The 26,576-nt window shown below is 35.6% G+C and overlaps 1 protein-coding gene across 2 annotated transcripts; it reads left to right on the forward strand.

Moving 5' to 3' along the window:
- The first annotated feature begins 357 nt into the window (after window positions 1–357).
- Window positions 358–24,659, forward strand: LOC121370955. 2 transcript variants are annotated; one of them, XM_041496510.1, is made up of 19 exons: window positions 358–368; window positions 1,400–1,512; window positions 2,191–2,249; window positions 2,736–2,915; window positions 3,799–6,046; window positions 6,573–6,660; window positions 7,171–7,457; window positions 8,111–8,162; window positions 9,089–11,234; window positions 11,779–11,995; window positions 15,173–15,307; window positions 15,802–15,918; window positions 17,029–17,217; window positions 17,638–17,700; window positions 18,668–18,787; window positions 19,730–19,804; window positions 20,736–20,807; window positions 21,427–21,570; window positions 24,163–24,659. In XM_041496510.1, exons 2-19 carry the CDS (start codon window positions 1,432–1,434, stop codon window positions 24,262–24,264), a joined length of 6,375 nt encoding a protein of 2,124 aa, XP_041352444.1. In that variant the 5' UTR covers window positions 358–368; window positions 1,400–1,431; the 3' UTR covers window positions 24,265–24,659. The 2 variants fall into 2 exon arrangements, with proteins under 2 accessions (XP_041352444.1, XP_041352445.1); XM_041496511.1 differs by lacking the exon at window positions 358–368 and having other exon boundaries at window positions 1,388–1,512.
- The last annotated feature ends 1,917 nt before the right edge of the window (window positions 24,660–26,576 follow it).

Consider the following 26,576-nt stretch of genomic DNA (forward strand, 5'->3'; position numbering starts at 1 on the left):
TCTGGCTTTTCATATTTACTAATATATTTATATTGTCATGCATTACTGAGTGGTCCATAAGGCGTTGGAAGATGACAATAACTGATGAGAGTGGTGTTGTATTTTTTAACTAGGGAGCAATTAATGCAATTATCTTTAGAGTTTAAGGCGCGCGTTGCCTCTCAAACATATTCTTTGCGCTTCTTTATTTTCACGTAATAATCTTTAGAATGAACGAAATGGTTATTAGAAAAAGCGAAATTAAATCAATTACAATTTTTAATACATTAATAAGTTTGTAGCAGTTTCACGACCTAGTTGTTTTCTGACTGTGATGAGTAATTTCGTTGGAGGGATTTCATCAAAGGAAAAGAAACTATGGAAGACATGTTTGTCAATTTGTTTTCGTTTTGTAGTTTTGTTGACAAATTCTGATTGTTTGTTCCCACCACATATTGTTACAAGTCGAATTTTAATTCAGTATGATAAATGCTAAAATATAATTGCATTAAGAATTATTTATAGCATGCTACCTTTATATTAAATTTGTCAGTGTCAGCATGGGTATGTTGTTAGCGCTCAGTTGTCAAAACGTGTGCAGACTTGAGGAAGCATGAATGAGTTTAAACAATGACTCATGATCACAATACATTGTAACGATTGTTGATAGTTGGACGAAATAGTCGACCACACCTCCACACCCTTTACATACTTAAAAACAAAAACAAAAAAATCCATCAACGTGCTAATACCATCTCTTTCAATTTATTAATAATTAGAATTTTAAATTTAGCCTTTTTACTATTTTAGGTGAAACCTAAAACTTAGTAAATGAATGGTGGTCAACTCACCCCAAAACCATTTTGCCACAGGGGTTTGTTCAACTCATCCTCAGTTTGGGCGAGTTAACCAACTGAGGCCGAGTTAACCAACTGCCAGAGAAAATTGGTTTTGGGGTAAGTTAACATGCTCCATTAGAAAAGTAACTGCGGCAGTGCCTATCCCACTAGAGTAACCCAAAAATTCAGAATAATATAAATAAAATGCATTCTACCAATATAATCTGAATGGAAATGTTGACTAGAGACAAGCAAATACAAGCCCTAATTAATATAACTGGCAAGTGCCTCAAGTAGCCAATTATTAATTAGCAATAATGAACAGTTAAAGTCATAATATTTTGGTTGTAATCTAATTTAAAAAAAAGAGCACACCACTGACATCAAGCCACTGGCTTGTTTAGTGTCAAAACATCTTTGGTCACCTCTTTTGCTATACTGTAGTTGCAGTGAATATTTCTTGATAGATCTGTGTTACTGTTTGGAGGCAGTATTTACATGTTTCTAATGTTTTTTCTGAACTGAACTAACTGGTGATATGTGTACATATACTCACTTGTAAATGTACTTGTGCTTTACAGCTTGATGCAGATTGTTTACTAATATATAAACAATGGCAGAACAGTCTAAAGAAGATAAGGAAATTGTTTCCCATCAATGCAACTTGTGTAAACTCTCATACACTAGTGAACCAGTAAGTGTTATGTAGATGTTTTGCATAAAGAAAGCTACCGGTATGTTTGTGAAAAAAGTTAATTTCCTTTTGACCAGTAAAGTTCCTTTTTATCATGAAAACAGATTACATATATATGTAAACACTCATGTATATATATATATATATATATGCATATTATAGGAGTGGGATGTAGCTTGGTGGTAAGATGCACACCTGATGTGTGGTTGGTTTGGGATCGATCCCCATTGGTGGGTCCATTAGGCTATTTCTCATTCTTGACAGTGCATCACGACTGGTATATCATCACTGTTTGAAATTTCATCATCGATCATTGGATATAATCGGCTTGCATCAACCGATCAACTTTTGATTACATACTTGGTTAGAATTATATAAAAATAAAAAGGATTGTAATTAAAAGGACCGTTCACTGATTGTAATGTTCACCAGTATAGACCTTACAAATTGCTTTTTAAAAAATATTATGAACACAAACACCAACCCCAACATATTTACATCAATTCCATCACCAAAACTGGAGGAACAATAACTACAGTTAATATTTTCCTACACAATCGATTATGGATCGCATTGATATAGACAGACTATTAAACTGTATATTAGTAAAATTGTAGTATTCTTATTACTACAATTATTGTTCACATTAATATGAAAGTGCATTGTTATATATTTTAGGATTTAAGGGAACATTTCTGGTCATTGATGCATCACATGAAAATCGAAGAAAAGAAAAAGTATGTTATTGTTTTTGTTATATAACAGTTTATAAGAAAAATATAACAGGTGATGATGTCATGAACTATATGTTGGTCTATTATTCTTTGTTTAATAATTGTTAAGTGCATTGGGTCTAGCTGTTGATGGTCCTTCCATCAAGGTACATATAGCCCTAAATCCAACATGTTTAGTTATTGTTTTAACTGATATGCCCAGTTTAATTTAAATTACAGACTTTCAAAATAGTTGCTACATTTTTGTATGAAATGATAGTTTGTTTTAGATAATTGTGCAATTTACCAAGTAAATATTTATAAATGCAGGATTTTATTTATCAAGACCTGTTTCTTGTATTACAGTTGGAGGTTGTAGTATGCACTGGCCTATATATGTTGTGTAGTCCAAGTAAAACAGTCTTCCTGTTGAACACTAATAAAATAAGTCCTTGTGGCAGGAACAGCAAATAACCACTTATTGAAGATTTCTTTACTTTACTTTTTCAGGAATTCATTACACAACTGCACACTGTGCTATGCAGCCTGTGCCACTATTAGTGAATACAGGAAACATTTGTCTGGAGACAAGCACCAGAAAGCTGTTGAAAAGTATTCAGAAGAATGTAAGAAGACAAAAGAGGAAAGGGAGAAACAGTCAACAAGTGTGCCTGCAAACCAACCTTTTGAGTAATTATTCCATTCTTTAGTTTTTATCACACTGAGCACATCTTGAGCATGCTTATTAGTACCCTACTGGTCCAACGAGAGGGGACTATAGGTTTCACATCCGTCTTTCTGTCTGTCTGTCCGTCTGTCTGTCCCTTTGTTTGTCCCACATATGTTTTTATCACACTGAGCACATCTTGAGCATGCTTATTAGTACCCTACTGGTCCAACGAGAGGGGACTATAGGTTTCACATCCGTCTTTCTGTCTTTCTGTCCGTCTGTTTGTCCCTTTGTCTGTCCCACATATGTTTTTATCACACTGAGCACATCTTGAGCATGCTTATTAGTCCCCTACTGGTCCAACGAGAGGGGACTATAGGTTTCACATCCGTCTTTCTGTCTATCTGTCCGTCTGTCTGTCCCACATAAGTTTTCCGTCAGTCATATTACATGTTTTATTAAAGTGACAGACCCTATTTTTTAAAGATTGTGGCATATGTTTCACTATTAGAACCATTTTTGTTAACTAAAATCATACTTTACTTAAATTTTATTGTTTAGATTATCCATTTCCATGCATCCAAAGTGTTTGTGGTCATCCTGGTATTTTTTATATCGCAAATTTGTATTTTTCATAATTTTAAAAACACAAGTGCGTCTGAGAAGTAACAGTTATGGAGTCGATGTTTAATCTATTTTTAAGGGTATTTCACTATTTCAACACCATAAAATCTTGTTTCACTCTGTTGTAACTTTATCCAAATGTGTTAATGTTTGTAGATTAACTAAATTAGTATTAATTTTTACAAGTTGACACTATGCTCTGTGACTTTAAACCTATTTTGTTTTGATATGCTACTAGATAGTATTTACTATAATGGCTGTTGTGGTTTCTGTTTCTAGAGAACCAGATCAGGATATACCTGGTAATGACAACCCTACTCGTTACGGTAACAACAGCAGCAACAGAGAACAAGCTTGGCATGACCATGATGATGAGTTGTATCCCTTTAATGCAAGAAATGAACAAAATCCAGCTTACTCCCAAAGACAGTTTCCCCAGCCTGATTACCATAGACATTATGGCAAACAGTGGTCCAAACAGGGCCAGTTTAACAACAGGCATGACTTTGATGAACGGGAGTATTACGAACAACAGAGGGATTTTCCTTCTTACCACTATTCTGGATTTAGGCAGCGATATAACAGGGATCCTCTTGAAAGGCCTCCAAGGGATTTTGGCAGGCCACATTTTGACCAGCATGACGATGATGACTATTATAAGGAGTATAATTCCAGAGATAGTTATAAAAGAGGCTCGCACCAGTTTGGCAGTGAAAGAAGAGATTTCAACAAGTACTCACAAAATGGGCAGATTGAGAGACCCCCTCGAGACTTTGCTAAGCCAAGCCGGTGGGACCAACCATTTCGGGAGAATTTTGGTCGTTCTGAATATCCTGAATACCCTAGTTTTGATAATCCTCATTGGCATGTGGCACAGTGGGATATGGAGCGACCTCCCTTCTTCAACTTTGAAGACGAGATGAACTACCATAACAGAAGTAACCGAGAAGGTTCTGGTCCAAGAATGCCAGATCCGGCATTTAGTAGAGACACGCGGGTTCCATCTGATGATTCTTTAAACAGGCCTAAATCTTTCCAAACCAGTGAGGGGCCAGAAGGTCCAGAGAAAAATGAGAGCAGAGAAGGATCTCCTAGTGTGTCCAGTTCAAACCCAGAACCTCTGGAACAAATGAATGGACGAAAGAGAGGCAGAGATGGGGAAGGGGAATCCTCAGCCTCGAAAGCATCACGGAAGGCAGAATTTATCTCAGAATTGCGCAAACGCCAAGCTTCTCCTGCAAATTCACCCAGTCGAGATTTCTTGAAAACGTCTAGTGACAATAATCCATTTGTCGAGCTGGCGCATGCAAGTTTGGGATACACAGAACAGCAGATGGATAGCTTGTCATCATCAGATAGGTGTGTAACATCATCCAAAGATTCAGGGGTGAAAAAGGTTAACAGCCCTTTGCAAAGAAGACGAACAGCTACTTCTGTAAGGCCAAGGTTTATTGGTGGTAAAGTGTCACCCAAAAGTGTGCGTGGTGTGAAATTTTCGGCAGGAAAAAAGTCAAATAACATTCAGACTGAATCTTCGAAAAATGGTGAAAGAAATTCTTCTCGAAATGGTGTTTTGGAAACAGCAGAAAAACTTTGCAGAGAACTTCGTGAAAAAAGGCAAAATGCCCAGAGAGAAAAAGAGAAATTGTTATTACGCCAAACACAAAAATCTTTAAACAGTCGAATTGCTGTGCTGTCTAAAACGAATCAGTCTTATTTAAAGGGTCATCTTTCCCAGAATGAATCTGTGTCATCAGTGTCAGTGTTACCAGAAAGTAGAATTGCTTTGGAATCATCTCATTCTCACAGCAGCATTCGTTCTAATACTGACTTGGAGCAGGCGTCTCGTAGTGATGATCCCAGGTTCAGCTCACTGCCTCTTCCACAGAGATCAGGCATTGACAAAATACGTCATGAAATAGAAAGTAGCGTTCGAGGAACAAAGAGATTTGTTAGATCATCTTGTGAAACTAGCAGACAGGAGAAACATCAGGAGGTGCCTCCACATCTGAAGCCAACAGGAAGACCTGTGGGAAAGGGTAAAGGACCCATGAGTAAAGATTCTCTTGCCAAGATGATTAACGCACCACGGTCGAGAAAAGAGAGACTTCAGCTGGCACAGATAGTACGTTCACACAGTAAGACTCAGAACAAGTTGGCGCCCTCCCGTCTCAATGTACAGTTAAGTGGGTTATACGACAATGATAATCTGGACTTTGATGAGGAGGAGATGTCTGAAATAACTTTGGAGGATTTGTCACCTCAGGTGAAAATGCAGATTGCACGACTAATTGAAGATGATATTGTAGATTTTGATACCGGGTTTGTGTCGACCAGTCCTAAAACACCACCACATAAGAATAGGGCCAACATAAATCAGCTGATGGAAGTGGATGGTGATCACATACAGAGACCTGCAAAGCAGGAGCCGGAAGTAGAAAGCACAGACTTAACACTGGATGATTTGGTTAGTCCATCCCAACCAACGTCAGAGGTTTCAGAAAATTTGACAGACAAAAATAATCAGGTAATAGTCATATTACCAACTTGGTTTTTTCTCCTGTCGTGCAGTGCTGCTGTTACTGGTAGACAGTACTGTAAATTCAAGTTACCTTCTTCCTGCCCCACCCTCGTCCTCTAATATTTTAAAACTTTTAAACAGAAACATAACATATTCCATAATTCCCCATCTCTTGTCGAACGCCACTCAATTGTTGAACCACCCTTTTTCTGGTTGAAGTATTAATGCAATTAGTAATATTTTATTTAGGAAAAATAGATACATTTTTCTTACAAGAATATTATTTATATTTGAAAGAAGGTCATATTATCGGTTTTACGTGACAATAAGTTAAATTGAATTTTCTTGTTCATGTCATTATGTCCCTTTAAAGAACTGTACACGAAGCACTACTTTCATTTTGTATCTTGTTACATAAGTCGTACTGTTGATTATGTAAAACTCTTATACACAGGTGAAACATTCATCTTCAAAAGTAATGTAATGTTATGTGTACTATGTAATGTTCTCATTGTAACTTCTTTACATTTAGGGAGATTCAACTGTTGACTCTGGACATGTTACTGATGAAAGAGTTCCAAATATTACATCAAATGAACATTTAGAATCTTCAATAACAGGTTGGTGAGATTTATCACTTTTAGCCTGCTTACACAAAGTTCAGACGAATTACCTTTTCCAAATTTTTCATATGAATTATGTTTTTTATTGAAAAAAGAGTCAAGTAGCGAATGAGGGTTTGCATATTATGTTAACAACAACAATAATTCCTGGTGAGAGATCTTCGGCAGTTATCAACCAAGACATGAAAAGGATTCATTTATGGTATTTTATTCATTTAGATAACATGTAAACAAAATCATGAAAATGCCTCTTCTATTTTGTAACTACAAATAGCAATAGTGGAACTACTTGTGGACATGTTAAGCTGTCATTTTCTTTTGTGGAGTATCATACTGATCACTGTTACTAATCCCCATATTATTTTCTGCAAGCAGTATTCCCTGATTATTGTACATATGAGCTGTACAGATCAATATTAATAAAGAACTGATTATATAGGAAAGTAGTAGTGGTTTCCAAATGGTCCTGACTAATTTTTAAAATCTAATTTTCCTTTCTTGTTACAGATCAGAGTCAAGACAACACTGTAAACCATTTGTCCCCGGAAGCGAGACCATCATCATTCCATGAAATCACAGACTCACGTCCTCAGTCACCACACATTGCAGATCCTGTTTCAGAAACATCGTCGCAGCCTCCGAATAACATTTTGTCATCCATTCTCTTCCTGTCACAGAAAGAAGAGGAGAAACAAACTGAGCTAGAGAGTGTACAGATGAGAATGGGAAGACTTCACAACTGGCTGCAGCAGATACTTACCCATCTGGCCAACTTTGACGTCAGACAAACCAAGGTGTTTGGATTGAATTGGAAATAATTTAACATGCATGTTCAGAGCAAGTTGTTGTTGTATATGCTTGTCTTAGGTGCAAGTTCTGAAGTTGGCCAGTTCTTTTGTCTTAAGACAGGAAAAAAACCCCACGTTTTGTTTAACAACACCACTAGAGCACATTGATTAATTAATCATCATCTTTTGGTAATTATGACTCCTAGTCATCAAAGGAAACCGGCTACTTTTTTTTCCATTAGCAGCAAGGGATATTTTATATGCACTTTCCCCACAGACAGGTAAGCACATACCATGGCCTTTGACCAGTTGTGGTGCACTGATTGGAACAAGAAAATCTAAGACAGGACACAAAGGTATCCAGATTGGATCTTATTTTTTCCTCTCTTTTCTTTTTCTCTCTTTCTTTTTTTTTTCACTTCTTTTTTTTTTTACCATTTTAATTTTTCCCCTTTATTTTTTCTCTACCTTAAAATCTATCATTTCAAGTCATTATGATAGCACAACTTTTATTTTTTGTATGACGTATGTGTGTAATATCTTTTTCGTGGTTGCTAATACTGTTGAAATATTGTATTTAGAGTTTTCTTTTTTGTTTTGTTTCAGCAGTAGTTCTAAATTTGCTTAGAATTTTATTAATTTAAAATCTGATATTTCAGCTTCAAGATGAGATCAAAAGCCTGAGAGAAGAAAGAATTCAACTCATAAGCAGTGAGAACTTTATCATTGTACTCAGAAATTTGAATTTGATTATATTAAAATAATTTTGAAAACTCATTAATTCTTATTTATTTACCATCTGTCATCATATGTAATTAAAATATTTTACTTTTATAACTATAAGGTGAAGTTGGAGAGAAAAAATCAAACGGGGACCAGGATTAATTAGACAACTGTGATACAAGATGTATTTTTTTACTCATTTACATGGCTCCATGGAGCTTTTAAAATTGAAAATTGAAAAACCAAAATATATATATATATATATATATATATATATATATATATATATATATATATATATATATATAGTTTTGTTTAACGACACCACTAGAGCGCATTGATTAATTAATCATTGGCTATTGGATGTCAAATATTTGGTAATTCTGACACAGTCATCGGAGAAGACCTGCTACATTTTCTTAATGCAGCAAGAGATCTCTTATATGCACTTTCCCACAGACTAAAAAGCACATACCACAGCCTTTGACCAGATGTGGTGCACTGGTTGGAATGAGAAGAAAACCAATCGGTTGAATGGATCCATCGAGCTGATTCGATCTTGTGATGCAAGCATCTCAAGTGAGCACTCAACCGACTGAGCTAAATCCCGTCCCCAAATTCATTTCAAAACCAACTAGCTGAAACCAAATGGATTAACAGGCGCATGAAACTATGCAAACATTTTGTTTTAAAAATATTCGTTAGCTAAAGTTAATAATCATTTAAAAATTAATAATTTAATATTTGATAAATTTGCCTAACCAATCACAACTTAAAACTAAATAAAATATTTCTGCTACCCTTATAATCCAGTAGTTTAAAAAAAACAAAAACAAAAACAAAAACAAATTAAATTGTATATCTTTTTAAAGATGTACCAAATTATTGTTTTTATTACTATGACATTCTTTCAGGTGCTATGACCGGTTCTGCTGTGACTGTTGTCCCATCATCTTCCTGTACAGTGGACAGTTTCAGTAACAGGGTTCTGGAAAGCATGACTTCATCTAACTTGCCTAGCACTGGATTGAACCAGAGCACTGTGGCCACACCTGAACCCTTGACTCAGCAGAACATTCATCAGCAAAACACTCATCAGCAGAACATTCATCAGCAAAACATTCATCAGCAAAACACTCATCAGCAAAACACTCATCAGCAGATCAACACAGCACCCAGAACAGCAGCAGCTGGTTCTGCAGAACACCTGCTTGAACAGAACAGTGTGTTACAGACAACCGACCAGACAGCAAACACCGGCTTGTTGGATCATTCTGACAGTCAAGCTTCGCTGTCTGCTTCCTTAAACATTAACACTCAACATCCTAGTTTGTGCAGATACCAGATACCAGTTGGTCACAGAGAGTACGACACTACCAGCCAAACACCAGCCACTGTTTTTGCAGTCAGTTCGATTCAGCAACCAAATGTTTTCAATTCTACCAGTCAGTTATCAACTTCTACCACAGCTGGTGGTGCTACAGCTGCTGGCGACCAACCACATGTTTTCAGTATTACTAGTCGGTCATCAACATCTGCTGCTGTTTCAGTCAGTCAGCTTCACCAAGCAAGTGTGTCCAGTATTGCCCATCAGACTCCAGTGGTTTCTGTATCGGACCTCTCAGTTTCTGATCCCACTGCATCGGCCAAAACTATCAAGAGATCAGATTCTGTTCCTGGTGCATCAGCTGTCAGTAGGGACAGAATGTGCAGTTCAAAGAAAAATGATCATCCTGAAAAGCCAATAAAGGAAGAGAGAGTGAGTCCATCTTTGTCAGAGGCTGTGTCTTCCAGTGCTGCAAGAATGCGTAACCCTGTGGCTTCATCGGGGTCTTCCCAGGTGGAAATGGAAAATAATCCAGGTATTTTTAATGTGGATAATGTTAGAACTTCAAGAAAAGATTCTGTAAGTGAGGGATCAAACTGTGAAACCATAAAAAAAATTCTCTCCTCTGGACAGCAAATGCTGTCACCTTCTGCAAGAAAGTTTACCAGGACACTGTCCGAGTCGGGGAATCCTGATTTATGCCTCACGTCCAGTAGCAGACTTTCTGAGTCAGAATATATGCCAAGTTCACAAAGTCAAGATGAAGAGAAAAGTACTGCCATGCCTGTGAAGTACTTAGGAACCTTCAGAGGTGATTTGGATAGTACAGATATTTTACAAAAAGTAGCTGCCAACCTTGGAGGTCTAAATAAGGTGAACGCCATTTCCTACCTTTATTTAAACCAGAAGGAAAATGCAGATGTCCAACAGTTGATGTCGACAGTATGTGTGGATTCATCTGCGATTGATGTAGTTAATTCTGCATCAGAGGTTCACTTAATGGAACTGGACGCTGGGTCAAATGATAACAGTACAAGACAAATGACACCACGAGAAGAATCAGATTTAGGGAGTGTAGCAAGTAAGTCTTCATTAGGAGAGAAGATCAAGTGTTACTCTCGAGGTGACATTCCAAGGGCCACACTTGATACTGCCGAGGCCTGTCTGTCTGATGGCGATAAGACCCTGGAAGCCGACGATTGTGTGCAGAATTCCGACAACACACCAGGAAGGATATTAAAACAGTGCTCGGTTGTGCTACAAAAACTAGAAATAACCAAACATGACATTGTGGGTCAGGATTTTTATCTGATGGACACAGGCTCCTTATCACCTACGCACAAAAAGAAAAGGAAGACGAAGAAAGAACGTGACCTGATATCAAACCGAAAACATAAATACTGGGTTAACTCGAGTTCATCGGAGAATGCTTCTCAAGATGAAGAGAAAGGAGAAAATGTATCATCGCTGAAGCAGCAGTTGATTTTCCAGAGCAAGTCTGATGATAACAATTCTGATGACTCACAGAACATAGAAGTAAAAGACACGAAAGATCCATTGGTAGATGATCGAGGTATACATTCAGCTGGAGATGCTAGCAGCAGTCGAATTCAAAGTGGTCCACTTGACAGTTTAGGAGCTTCATCTGTCGAACACAAAATGAATGATAATTCTTGGCAGAAACAGACATTGGAAGAAAAAAAATCAGATGTTCTTAAAGTTGATCCCAAGCGGTTTGTGAATTTTTATCTTGGCTTGAATACTTTTGGGTTAAAAATTAGAAATTTGTACAACAGTATTAAACTTCTCATTCAACAATGACTACATCCAATAAGTTTAGTTGAAAATTAAGAGACAATATTTACTATAAGATTTACTTGTTTTCTGGGAGTTTGCTTCATAGATTGAGCCTTAAAAACCCTATATCCCTAGTCTACATTCTTCCACTTTTAGTTTGTCATACATTTTGTAAAGTTTTAGCACCTAATATGTATTTCAGCTGAAATAAATTGAATCATATTGAAATAATTCTCCAGTTTAAAAAATCTCTTAAAATATGTTTAATAAAATGATGACTGCAATCAATGTCTTTCCAAAGAAAGAAACTAAATTTAAAACTAAATCCAAGATTTAATGGAATGCAAAAAAAAAAAAAAAAAAAGGTTTACAGAGGTATTGGAATGCTTTTTCAACTTATTGGCAGGAAACAGGTTAAATAAATGAATATAATAACTCTTTAGCTTCCACAATTTTTATTTTTCTATATACTTCCAATAGGTTGAAGCTAAAACCAGAGAGTGTTGAACCATTCCGTGCTAATGTGATGTCATCTGTCGGTCTTGCAATTAATGAAACAAACAGTGATATGGTCTCCACAACTGACAAGATTTCATTTGTTGGTGCTCAAACACCAGTATCTTGTCTTCAAGTATACCAAAAGGAACTTTACATTTCTTATGAAGGAATGGAAAATGTAAAAAAATTTGATGTGACAGTGAGTACTTAATATTTTTTTAATGTAATTTGCATATACAAAAGATGTGCTTGGAATGATATTAAGATCTAAGTTAGATGAGATTATAAATCACAAATATCCATCTACTTTTATTCAACTAACAGAACAGCCTGGACATAACTATGTGTACTTTTATCTGATGTGAAAGTATCACCTATTTTCTTTTCATACAGTAACCTAACCTTTAACGGTTATTTAAAAATTGCTTGAATGATTTTGTTCACCTATTGCTCATTTTCATTTCAACTTATTTGTGTGCTTATATCCAATTAAGATTCAAGCACAGTATCCTGGGCACACACACACCTCAGCTATCTGGGCTCTCTGTCCAGGACAGTGGATTAGTGGTTAGTTGGTTAGCCGTTAGTGAGAGAGAAGAAGATGTAGTGGCCTTACACCTACCCATTGAGCCCTTAAGAACTCGCTCTGGATTGGAGCCGGTACTGGGTTGGATCGGGTACCGGGCTGCGAAACCTGTACCTACCAGCCTGTAGTGTGATGGCTTAACCACTGTCCAACCAAGGCCAGTTGCTATTACTCAAGCAAGTCTTGTGCACTTGCACAACCAATTGTTCATTAAAAAATTTGTGCATAACATTTGACACATTTGTTTGGTGGTAATGATTTATACAAAATTAAATGGATAACCTGAATTTTTGTTTTGACTTAACTCATAAATACTTTATGCAAATTAATAATTCTAGGAGGCCTGTCTCATATCTCACCCACCACATTTTTATTTCATTTCAACTTATTTCCGTACTTATATCCAAGTAAGGTTCAAGCACGCTGTCCTGGGCACACACCTCAGCTATCTGGGACGTCTGTCCAGGACAGTGGGTTAGTTGTTAGTGAGAAAGAAGAGGGTGTAATGATCTTACACCTAACCATTGAGTTGTTGCTCTGGGTGGGAGTCGGTACAGAGCTGCGAACCCAGTACCTACCAGCCTCATATCTGATTGCTTAACCATGACACCACCGAGGCCAGTCCACCCACTCTATCTTACAGACTGGTCTAAACATCTGTGACAGACAATCAAATGACTATAATCTCCCATTATGTGAATAGTCACATTAGACTTGAAATTGTATTGGCTCTAGGTCAACTAGAACACATTGATAAATTAATCATTGGCTATTGGGTATCAAACATTTCGTAATGCTGACCTCTAGATCAAGGTGGAGTGGTGAATATGGAGTGGAAATAAGATCTGATTTTAGTTGAAAATATTGCCAGTTTTATAATTCATGCCCAGTGGTAAAGTGCTTGCCTGATGTGCGGTCAGTCTGGGATCGATCCCTGTCAGGGCCCATTGGGCTATTTCTCATTCCAGCCAGTGCACGACAACTGGTATATCAAAGGCCGTGGTATGTGCTATCCTGTCTGTAGGAGGGTGCATAAAAAAAAGATACCTTGTTACTAATAGGCAAATGTAGCAGATTTCTTCTCTAAGACTGTCTAATTACCAGATGTTTGACATTCAATGATTGAAAAAAACAATGTGCTGTTGTTGTATCATTAAACAAAAACCTTTAGCATTTATACATGAATATTATAAATATAGTGGGCTCTTAACTAAAGCTGACAGAATGCATTGGTATGTAGTCTCTCAGAGAAAGAAAGAAAGAAAATGTTTTATTTAACGATGCACTCATCACATTTTATTTACGGTTATATGGCGTCAGACATATGGTTACGGACCACACAGATTTTAAGAGGAAACCCGCTGTCGCCACTGTATGGGCTACTCTTCCGATTAGCAGCAAGGGATCTTTCATTTGTACTTCCCATAGGCAGGATAGCACAAACCATGGCCTTTGTTGAACCAGTTATGGATCACTGGTCGGTGCAAGTGGTTTACACCTACCCATTGAGCCTTGCGGAGCACTCACTCAGGGTTTGGAGTCGGTATCTGGATTAAAAATGCCATGCCTTAACTGGGATACGAACCCAGTACCTACCAGCCTGTAGACCGATGGCCTACCACGATGCCACCGAGGACGGTCATAGTCTCTCAGAGATGCCAACTGCTATGCTTTGGGCATAGTTTGCTACGCTTAGTTGACGTTTGCTATGCTGCTTCGCTCATGCCCAAATTGCTATGCTCAGTTGAAAAAAATCCAGTATGATACGCTAATGAAAACCAGTACTAACTTTTGCAACAGATAAATATAACTAGATGATTAGTGTATTTGGCCAAAGTTTCTACTAACAAATTATGTTTTTATTTGGCAAGCGTATACGTTTCATCTTTATCACAAATTATAGGTCTACAGATTACAGTTAGAAAGCGGGCGATTTCTGGCAATTATACTAAAAATTGGATGTAATCTAAAAACTGAATTCCTAATTTTTGTGGCTTTTTCTCTTTTTTATTCCAACATATAAAAATATAATTTGCGGATTAAGAACCATTGTAAAACAGTTATAGTAAGATGTATGCATTAACAGACATGTAGTTTTACTATAGGTCGACCCCAGTGTCACGTACTATAAAACCCTCAAAGAATGTTACTGTTCTTTAATTGTGTTATGCTTGCATGCCGTGAATATAGAAAATTGCATGTGAACGTATGCCAGTTAGGAATAGAGTAATTTTAATTTTAACTTGAAATAAGAATATAAGCATTCAAATTTAGTATTGATCACATCATCGCACAACAGTTAATTTTGGGTTAATTGCATTTTGATCTTGTTTTAAAAACAAAATTCTAGTTATTCATAATCCTATTCAAATCGCCCGACTTATTTGTTAACATTCGTTACAATTTGGGTATGTCCGTATCTCTTAACCGACGACAAGCGTTATCTATGCTAAAAATAGCATGAGCCAGTCTTTTGCAGTTATTATGAAGTAGTTATTTGGTGTTTTCTTTTGCTGCTGTTTATGACCTTCGGCCATGCTACGCTCAAATATCATTTGCTACACTCAGCTTGTCATTAATGCTACTTTCACTTGTGACTAGGGGTTGGCATCTCTGGATTCTGGAATATTTGATATATTATACATCTATTTTTAATTAGTCAGTTGACTACAGTATTATTGGTCAAGTACTTTTATTTAATAAAGAACCATTTTTTAAATAAACTAAAAGTAGTAAAAGTGAACAGAGATTATTTAAGTTCATGTAAGTGCATTTGTTTTTTAATTGCAGAGTGGACAGTTTGTAATGGAATATGAATCATCATATACTGAGCACCTTGTTGTGTTAAAAACCAAGATGGAGGAAATTCCAGTAAAGTTGTTTGTCAGTGGATCATCACAGATATTGCGAGTATTTGATATTCGGGTAGGTATTATTAACTTTTGAAATGTATACTTCAAAATTTCTGACATTTGTGATGTGTTCAATATTTAATTTATAAACCCACTCTAAAACTGAAGATTTTTAATGCAGCATTTTTGATACACCTTATTTGAGTATAAATGCTCATGAAGATAAAGTAGGGAGAGTTTCCTCTGCAATCATTTGCTCTCCTGATAATAATTTAGGTAAAAGCAGCTTTCATTAAAAGAATGTGGAGGTAACATGAGTGTTGGTGGGGGGGGGGGGGGGGGTAGGGGGATTTGGGATACATACACATTTATGTTTATAAAAAATTATTAAATATATAATTTTTCTCTTATTAAGCAAGAACATCACTGTCTGCCAGACTTTAACTTAGTAAGAAGATAAAAAGCAAAAAAAAAGTATGTGAATTATATTTACCACAGGAACTGAACTGAAATATTCATGAAGCTGTGTTGAGGGATTACCAATATTTTTGTGATATGTTATTTCAGGAAAGTAAACCTATAGACTCGATTGCTGTGAGTAGCCCAGTACAGTGTATGCACTCTTTTGGATCCTATGTCTATCTGGGACTTGCTAGTGGAGAGGTGCATGTCGTGAGAAAAAAGGTTTGAAATCATTGATATTATCTCCACATTTGTTGTATCTAATATTTAAAACACTTGAAAGTTATTTAACATTTCCCTTAAAGTACAGTTGATAAATGTCAATCATTTTGTTTATGTTCTCATAATGAAGCATGTTTGGGTATATTTTGCCTCTGTCCATATATATCTCTTATTCCTTGCATCCATTAGTTGTCAATCGATCTCTGTTGGTGGGCCAATTGGGCTATTTCTTGTTCCAGAATGTACACCATGACTGGTTTATCCAGTCTGTGAGCTGGTACATATAAAAGATCACTTGCTACTAAATGAAAAATATAGCACGTTGCCTCTCTAAGACTATATGTGAAAATTACCAAATGTTTGACATCTAATAGCCAATGATTATTAAATCAATGTTCTCTAGTGGTGTCGTTAAACAAAACAAACAAACCATTAGTTGTACGTCCCAAGAGCTTGTGTACAGAATTTCTAAAGAATGAATAAATAGATGTAAATCATCATATAAATTGAAAGTCCAAAGGTGTATAAATTTCCTGAGTTAATTTTCATTAAAATAACCTATAGTTGATAATTCAAAGAAAGCTTAGTTGAAATTAGGTGTTTTACAAACATTGATGCACAATATTTTGGTTATTATATGTTACAAGATTGCAATCTTATATATAATATTGAGTGCATTAAAGACTTCAGGTCATATTGAGAACGCCACCAATCTTTAAAATATTCTCCATGATGTCTAGTATGAGTGTGCAAAGTCTCATGCTTTTATCAAAAAGTGCATAATTCGGTAATTTTTGTGCACATATCCTATGGACTACTAAGTATGTGTCACAATATATTATATTTGATATGGGTCACAGTATAGGAATAGAAGTTCCTGTAATAACCATGAAAATCTTTACAGATCTGAATATCATGTAAATATGTGACTTTGTAGATATTTGACTTTACAGGACAGACATTTTATATGACTGATGTGGGCACAATCTGTATATCATGTGTTATTTGGTGTATATATACTGTACTACATATTTTGAACCATATGAATGCTACAATTATGCAACAGGTAAATGTACTTTTTTTACATATTATTATTTATTTATTTTTTAGACTCATAAAACTAAAGATGTTTTTATGAGTGCTGACAAACCCATTCACAGCATTACTTCCACAAAAGAAGCAGGACGAGTGCTGCTGTGTATTGGAGCACAGGACGCGACTATATCCATCTGTGACTCTCACTCTGGTCTCCCTATCAGGATTCTCGAAGGACACACAAAGACAGCATTTTCAATCAAGGTTACTTTCTTAAATAGCCTGCATTCAAACATTACTGTATTGAACAGAATTTGATTAAATAATATACTTTTTGTGGCCACAGAAAAAACCATGAATTTTCATTTTAAGTAGTGGATTCCACTTGTTGGTAAATTAGTAAACTACTTTTAATAATTTTTTCAAAAGTAAATTAGTTGAATAGGGAAGAATGACATGGATATTAGAATATGTGTAACAAATTCATTCATTTCAGGGGGAAAACATTGGTGAAAAAATGGCTTGTATCAGTAAAATAACTGACATATTTGACTTGGAGTAATCCTAACACCAGAATTTCAATATATTGCTAATCATATAATGTGATTACTTGCTTAATATTATATAAGTTTCCAAACTGTTAAAGCAGATTTCTTAAGTACTGATCAATGATTATTTTTATAGGCTTCCCAAGACCATGTGTTCAGTGGCTCTGGTGACAGAACTGTTATGGTACACAATTTACATGTAAGTTTTTTAAATTCTGTTATTTTTAGTGTAATATCTTCAGTCGTTTCTGTTTTTCTATCTAGTCTATACAATAAAGAGACAACAATGCTGTAAACCAGCCTTTTATTTTGTAATACTTATCCTGTCTTCACATTAAAAGTTCAGTCACTGATAGCTTGATCTAACAATATTATTTACATATAGTTAATTTTGATTGGCTTTTGGGAAATTCAGTTTGAAATCAGCATACCGGTAAGTACATTTGCGTTAGTTTTTAAATTCTGTTTTCATTGTCAAAGGCTATACAACAGCATGCACAATATACATTCAATACAAAATGATATATATGATTTAACTTTTATTTCAGTATATAGTTGCTGTTTTAACGCATACTGTAAACCGTATTAATATTGCGACATGTTTTTTTCGTGAATGTATACCTTAGCACATGTTCGCGACGTGTAAATTTCGCGAACGACCATTGACAGCTCAAAAAAAAAAGTGGATAAAGACAGCTCACTGTAATTGTTATAAAGTTACTGTCTGTAAATCATTATTCTGTTATCCTACATCAAGCAATTGTGCCTGGTTCAGAGTCCCTACCCACCTCACCTGTATTACTAACTATTAGAATCACAACTCACAGCTTCAGTTGTTAACTGTTAACACCCTTTGGTAGATAAAACAATAAACGATTAGTCGCCATCGATTGAAGTTACATAAAACAATTAACGATTAGTCGCCATCAAGGAGAGCTCGTGTATAGGCTGTGCCTGTTGAGTGAATCTTTTTGTGAATTTTATTCTCAATAAAATATTTCAAAACAAAACAAATTACTTTAAGCATACTTCAAACTGGAAAATAGTGCGTGCGTATTAATTTCGCGACATAAGGTTGGACGCGAACGGCGCGAAATTTATACGCACACATTTTTTTTACGGTTTACAGTACCAAAATGTGTGATTACGCTAAATTGCTTTTGTAGACGGGTGACTTGGAATGGACATATTCCGACCATAAGGGGATTGTGACCAGTGTGTGGTATTGGAATGACTTGTTGTTCTCTGCAGGATTTGATGGGTTCATTCGATGTTTTGATTTAGAGGTATTTCCAGTTTTTATTTTAAATTATAATTGAGCTCTTACTAGTTTACCTAATTTTTAAATATATATCTAAACATTTAAAATTTAGGAATTGCTTTTAGGAAAATAAGCATTCTTTTAAGTTGGGCTTTAGTGTTGCAGTCAATTTCTGTACAGTAACTTAAACAGCATATATCTTCACCAAATCTGCGTTGGTGAATTAATGGTGTCGTAATTTCTTTGTGCGGTGTGTCCGTTGCAAGAATGTTGATTTGGGCACACATCTATTTGAGCTTGCTGCTTAGAGCAGGTGTAAATGGGGAGGTGGGTGAGGATGAAATCCATTCAAAACATAGCTGAATTATTATTTACCGATTAGCAGTGACAGATCTTTTATATACCCGTTACCAAATTTAATTTACTCATAGATCAGTGATTGGTGTATGAAAAAAAAGTTTGGTTTAATGACACCACCAGAGCATATTGATTTATTAACGATCGGCTATTGGAGCGCAAATATTTGTTAATTCTGGTTTCTCTCTCTATATCTGTGTGGTTCTTAACCATATGTCTGACGCCATATAACCATAAATAAAATGTGTTGAGTTCATTGTTAAATAAAAATTTCCTTCCTTCCTTGTTTAATATTAGGAGTGTGTAGACCATTGAGGAAATTGATTTCTTCATGAAAACTTCACCACATTATTCACCCTCAATAGCTTAATGATCACTGTGTCACTGTCCAGAAATTGATTTCAGACAAACTACTTTTATATTGCATGTCCATCCATTCTTTTTTCAAAGCCATCATATGTGACTTTGTGCTCATATATCATCATTGCTGGCAAACTATCTGTTGTCTAACATTATTGAAATGAAAGTGCAAAAGGTATAAAATCTGTAACTTATTCTATTTTTCATACATTTACCAAATATTATACACTGATGGTATTAATTATTTCAGAAACGTATCGTAAAGCAGATGTACTATGGTGCTGGGAAAAGTGCGATCAAGTGCATGGCTGTATATGGTAACAAGGTATGGATTTGGGTTAGGCCAGACATTTTTTATTATATATTTTTCAGGCTAATTCTTACACAAAACAGTGGTTAAGAATCTGCATAAAAATAAAATTAAAACATGAGGAAATCATAATGTTACATTAATATAAGAGTTGAAATAATTTATACTCCCCATGTAACAGAATATGTTACTTATTTCACGTACATAACCTTGCATTCATCAAGTGAAAACAGTGTTCAAAAATGCTAACTTGTTAAAATTTTTATTTAACATGTGCAGTTGATAAATTGATGGTATTGGTAGCAATTAAAAAAGTGCACCTTTTTCAAATCTAAATATTCTAAATCGAGAAAATTCATGTCTGTGGACCCATAAAATATAGAATAATTAAATGTCTGGCCTTGCTGACACTGAAGAAAAAAGATATTCATATAATAATTACTTTTGAGTTTTATTCTTCTTCAAGGGCGGGTTGTAGCCCAGTGATAAAGCACTCACTCGATGCACGGTCAGTCTGGGATTGATCACTGTTGGTGGGCCTATTTGGCTATTTCTCGTTCCAGTCGGTGCACCACGACTGGTATATCAAAGGCTGTGGTATTTACTACCCTGTCTGTGGGATGGTGTATATAAAAGAACCCTTGCTGCTAATCGAAAGGAGTAGCCCATGAAGTGACGACAGCAGGTTTTCTCTCTCAATATCTGTGTGGTTCTTAACCATATGTCTGACGCCATATAACTGTAAATAAAATGTGTTGAGTACGTTGTTAAATAAAACATTTCTTTCTTTCTTTTATTCTTCATTAACTTCCCACTGCTGGATGGACATGCTCCTCCAGCATGTCATTAACCATAATATACGGTTAACATGAATGTTTCACTCTGTAGGCTATACTTTAGTTCATTTAGATTTTAAGTTGGTAACATGTTGTAAAATCTGTTTCAGCTCTACACTGGTAACCGAAAGGGAGAGGTGGAATGTGTCAGTCTGGATCTCGACAAGAGCTGGAGTTGCAGAGTAAGTGTGACTTAAATGGACTAAAACTTTTAAATATTATTATAATTATAAAACTCTTCCATAAAGACCTCACAGAAACATAGATGGAATGTCTTTATTTTTTTAACAGTTCTTTGCCGACAACCTCTCCCCCATCACCTATATTAAAAAACAAAACAATTCTCAAAATTTTAAGATTTTAACAAAAAGAAAATTGCAAAATGTACGATGTGAATAAATTGCAAATATTTTATTTGCCATTGTTTTCTTATATTTTTAAAGCAAAATTGTAGAATCAGTTTTTATTGTTAATAACCTCACATATACCGCAGATATTAAAACACAATGTAAACCATTCTTTTACCGAGAAAAAACCTGGGCCATGTCTTAAACTGGCTATACAATAGATATGACACCATATTGGCTGATTTTATGACTGTATTTTTAATTTTAGAAAATGTATAATATCTCAAATATTTTAGAGAATAGGGCAATATTAAAAACTTTAATACAATAAATAATACCGTTGTCATTTAAAAATTAATTAGGATTTTTCATGTGGTCTTTCCATGCATACAAAAAGCAATCAAATTATCCTTTTTTTTTATAGTAATTGTAATTGCCAGTTTTCTTGTTTCAGAGTCCAGGCTGCAAATATGTGTTTGGACTGCGAGACCACCTGCTGCATCACATCATAACAGACCACACGCTGCCCAACACCAAAATGATGAGGTGTCCGTGGAAGGACTGCCCTCGTTGGATCTCCACCGAAAACAACACCAAGGTGGTTGTAAAATCTTCATAGCATCATTTTAAAGTTTGAATATATACCAGAGTTCGACAAATCCGCTAGCCCGACACCCATGGCTAGTGGTTTTTAAGTTCAGGCTAGTGAGAAATGCAAAACCACTAGCCCGCACAAACTGCAGTAACATGCTATCTCTACATCGTCACAGTTAAGCGTGCATTGTTTACTTTTCCCTTTCAAGTTTCTGGCACAGGAAATAAGTCTAATGACATGCGTGCTTTGATTGGTTGGACACGTCACGTGGTAGTTAATCTCGCACATATGTTTTAGGCTAAGAACTTGGAAATCACAAATCGCGACGACAGGTTAATCTCAATCAAGTAAACCCCAGCCATACTTTGAATTTCAGTGTTTGTTTTATTTATCTATTGTTTTCTAATTTAACACTTCGCTGACATGTGGTTATCGGCAATCAGGAAAACAATTTACTTTAATGGTAACCGCATATGCAATGACTCGGCTTGGCCTATTACGTGTAGCGGTTTGGATAATACATCACAGTTGTCGATACAAGATAATACCTTTTTTGTTCATCAATTAACAACGGATTAGATGTCGCCGTTATATTCTTTTGATATCGGTCTAACACGGGATAATGCCCTGTATTTGAGCAATTGGCATCACCGTTCATGGCGACATAAATAGTAGGCCCTAAATATATAACCAACTACCAAATACACTGAACCATCTATTACTGTGTGTCACACTGTCGTATCCACATTTAAATTTAATTAGTTTGATAGTGGGTTTAGATGCCAACCATGAGTTTGCTCAATTATTTTTCCCCGGGGGAGGGCAAAGCGAAAACGGGACAATGACGATGGATCACACTTGACAAAAGACCAAACATATGACACGACAAAAAACTGAAAGTTACAACATGATTTAAAATTTTAAACTCGTAAATGTGTAATGTTACAAAAACATCCAGATTTGGAGGAATTTGGGCTAGTGCTTTATCTTGGTGGGCTAGTGCTTTATCTTGGTGGGCTAGTTTTATTTTACTGGGCTAGTGCTTTACTCGTAAATGCTTATCTTGGTGGGCTAGTGCTTTATCTTGGTGGGCTAAAATCTTGGTGGGCTATAAAAATCCAGTTATAATTGTGGCTAGGCTTTATCTTTGGGCTAGTGCTTTATCTTTGGGCTAGTGCTTTTTTGGTGGGCTAGTGCTTTATCTTGGTGGGCTAGTGGTTTATCTTGATCTAGTGGTGGGCTAGTGGTTTATCTTGGTGGGCTTGGTTTATCTTGATGGGCTAGTGGTTTGATCACAGTGCTTTATCCACTAGTGCCTTGGTGTGGTTTAACGACTTTTCTTGGTGGGCTGGTTTATCTTGGTGTCAGTGGTTTACTCTGAGTGGTTTATGTGGGCTACTCTTGAAAAAAAGTGGTTTATCTTTGGGGAACTCTAATTGGTGGGCTAAGGTATATTGGGCTAGTGGTTTATCTTGGTTTATCTTGGTGGGCTAATGGTTATCTTATGAGTGGTTTATCTTGGTGGGCTAGTGAATTATCTTGGTGGGCTAGTGGTTTATCTTGTGCAAACATTACACCTGGTAGTGGTTTTCACAAAGTAGCCCTGTGGCTAGCGACTTTTCAAAATATTTTTATGGACCAAAAAAAGTTGAAGATAATTTTGAAGGACGATTGAGGTCAGAAGTGAAATTTGAAAGATTGAGGTCAGAAGTGAAATTTGAAAGATGATGTTTTTGACTAAAAACAAAACAATAACAACTGTATGATCAACAGAATGAAAATGATTGACAGAAGTAATGTTCCACAGTGATTAATCAACCTTCCTGGAAATTGTCAAAATCGAGAATGACACCCCACGCACGTGATGCACATGCGAACTATGGAATGTGTTTCAGTGTGCTGATAAACAGACCTGAACGTTCTTTACTAGGATGTCTGTGATCAAAACATATGTTCGGTCTAATAGTTGATATTAACATTAATATTTCTGGTTCCCCATCTTTTTTTGAGGAGTATATTAATGCATAATGTACAAAACATGTGCAACACAACTTGCATGTTGCAGCAGGGCATTGGCCATATCCTAACCTCACCATTTAAGTGGTGGCATCATTCTTCATCACACCTCATCTGAGACTAGTTCAAGGGGAGTAATTTTTTTTAGCAATTATTCACTCTCCCGAATATTTTTCACGTTAAAACAATCAGTTTGTTTTGTTTAACGACATCACTAGAGCACATTCATTTATTATTGGCTATTGGATGTCAAACATTTGGCAATTCTGACATATAGAGAGGAAACACGGACAGGATAGCACATACCATGGCCTTTGATAACCGGTCGCTGGCTGAAACGACAAATAGCCCAATGGGCCTACCAACGGGGATCGATCCCAAACTGACCATGCATCAAGCGATTTACCTTTTCACATTGAGGTCTAGGGATCTATTGATAGTGGAAACCTATAAATTTACTGAAACTGTAGTTGTGGGGTTTTTTTTATTGGTAGACAGTGTTACAGGATGTTGAGGTGAAATTGCAGCTTTGAATGTCATTACTGTAATAATCACTTATTATTATTTAATTGTTTTCAGGTTGTTGAGGAGCACTTAAAGAAACACATTGATGACACGGTTATTGTTATTGGAGATGAACCAAATATAGCAACAGTTACCCCTATGATACACAAAGAGTAAAGACGGAATGGAAAAACAATACCAAATTTATTGGATAATAGCTTTGCTCTAACGTGATATAATGAATGTTAATAACGCTGACAACTTGAGCAAAGAAAATGACAATCATACTAGATGTATAACCATTTTAAAAACTGATTTGTTTTTTAATAATACTAGTGGCATTAAAAATATTAATTATTGTAACAATGCATTTATAATAATTAACATCAGTTAATATTAAGCTAAGGCACTTGACCTTGATAAGTTATTAGTAGTGTAGAACTAACCATGATGAAACCCTTGTGTATTAATTAATAAAATAAGGAACAAATATTATTTTTATTTTGATGATGAAATGTTGGAAATAATTGTCATCATATATAAAGGTCTATTAAATATTGATATTAACACAATTGTTGGTTATTTTGTTTTTATTTGCTAAAATGTAGGCAAAAAAACACACACCTGAATCTGGAGGTAATAGTCTGGACCTGAGGCTTAATATTGTCTCGAATTACATGGCATGCACCGAGGTAAATTCAAAACATTCTTTGATTTATTCTAAAATGTTAGACTATCCCAAGTTTTTAGCTATTGTCACATTTTCAGTGAATAGAAGTTTGTTTTGTTTAACGACACCACTAGAGCACATTGATTAATTAATCATTGGCTATTAGATGTCAAACATTTGGTAATTTTGACATATAGTCTCGGAGGCAACCTGCTACATTTTTTTTTTTAATCGTCGCCTATCGGATGTCAAACGTGGTTAATATGACTCATAGTCAACCCGCTACATTTTTCCTAATGCGGCAAGGATCTTTTATATGCACTTTTCCACAGACAGGAAAGTACATACCACAGCCTTTGTACAGTTGTGATGCACTGGTTGGAATACTGAATGGATCCACCAAGGTGGTTCGATCCTGCGACACAAGCACCTCCAGCAAGAACTCGACCGACTGAACTAAATCCCACCCCTTGGTGAATAGAGCCTTTTTCAATTATTAGTTTAATACATGAATTTTCTTGCTAAGATTAATATCTGTACAATTAATGCATTTGTAGAAACTGAATATGAATTGTCTGTTAGTTTGTATGTCACTTTTTTTTCTTCTACCTGCAAACAGAATATAAATGCTTTAAATTTCAAACTATATATTTAAATGTTTTATTACCCAGATTATTACATATAGTTAGATAAATCCACTCTATATTTTAGTGACTTCAAACTTGGGATAGTCTTTTTAATTCAGTGTACTTTTGTATAATTTTGGAAAACTTTAATTCAGTTTACTGTTGTATGCTTATGAAAAATATCTCGCCTTGGATGTTTATGTTTGTTGGCTACATATACAAATACATATCCTATCACATGACCTCTCATACTTCAAATAACAAGACTGGAAACAAAATGGTTCACCAGAAGAAAAAAAAAAGACCCGTTTCTGCTTTCAACTTACTTTGCCACATCCTAGTTGTCTCGAACAAAACGTTAAATCCTGGAAAATGTTCATCCAGACATTTTAAATAGTATAACCACAGATGTCTAATCATACAAACATCTTACCATTTTGATTTCTTTATGTAATCAAAACTGGACCCTATGTAAACCGGAATTCCTTCAAAACCAGATAGTTTTTTTTTTTTATGATCACTTTTTAAATATCATTACCAAAACAGAACCTCTCTAAACCGGATACCTTTAAAACTGGTCTTTTTACTTGGTCCCGTGGGATACTGGTTTGAGGGGTTTCATTATAGTAACTTTTAGAAGATTTTGCCATTTGGTTTTTGACTTGTAAACCTCTACAGGAATTCATGAGTGACCGTCACATGAGAAGACTACATGATATATTGCACATTACATTATTAGATATATTAGTAATAACAACAAGCAACAAGCTTTTGTATTCCCTAAATTCAATGGCTATAACTCTATCCAAAATAGGTAAATCACTATGAAAGAAAACTTGATCTGTAACTACATGAATTTGAGAACAACTAACGAGCTACGAGGAATTATGGGTTATCTGTCCCGAGTGAATGAATGTTGTAGACCTAACCCTCTGGCAAGGGCTTTTCAACATTCATTCATGAGGGACAGATCTATAATTCACAACTCCTCATTGTGAGTTGGTTATTCTCTTTATTACCCATTGTCACTTTTATGTGTTTTTTGGATATAACAATTCCCATGTGGTCTACAACAAAGCCATCAGCCATTACATCATATAATCTTGCGTGATGTAATGTGACATCATAGCATAACAGCTTTCTTTTTACAGCCAAAGTTTACAATACAAAATAATACGACGGGTTGCATTAAA

The sequence above is a fragment of the Gigantopelta aegis genome, chromosome 4 (assembly GCF_016097555.1).
Source record: "Gigantopelta aegis isolate Gae_Host chromosome 4, Gae_host_genome, whole genome shotgun sequence".
NCBI classification, from domain to species: Eukaryota; Metazoa; Mollusca; class Gastropoda; order Neomphalida; family Peltospiridae; genus Gigantopelta; species Gigantopelta aegis.

Bases quoted from the DNA above. Each gene is read 5' to 3' on its own strand.
- LOC121370955 (XM_041496510.1), top strand. From the start codon at position 1,432: ATGGCAGAACAGTCTAAAGAAGATAAGGAAATTGTTTCCCATCAATGC. The intron at 2,916-3,798 runs GTAATTATTCCA...TTCTGTTTCTAG, and splicing joins CCTGCAAACCAACCTTTTGA to AGAACCAGATCAGGATATAC. The intron at 19,805-20,735 runs GTATGGATTTGG...AATCTGTTTCAG, and splicing joins TGGCTGTATATGGTAACAAG to CTCTACACTGGTAACCGAAA.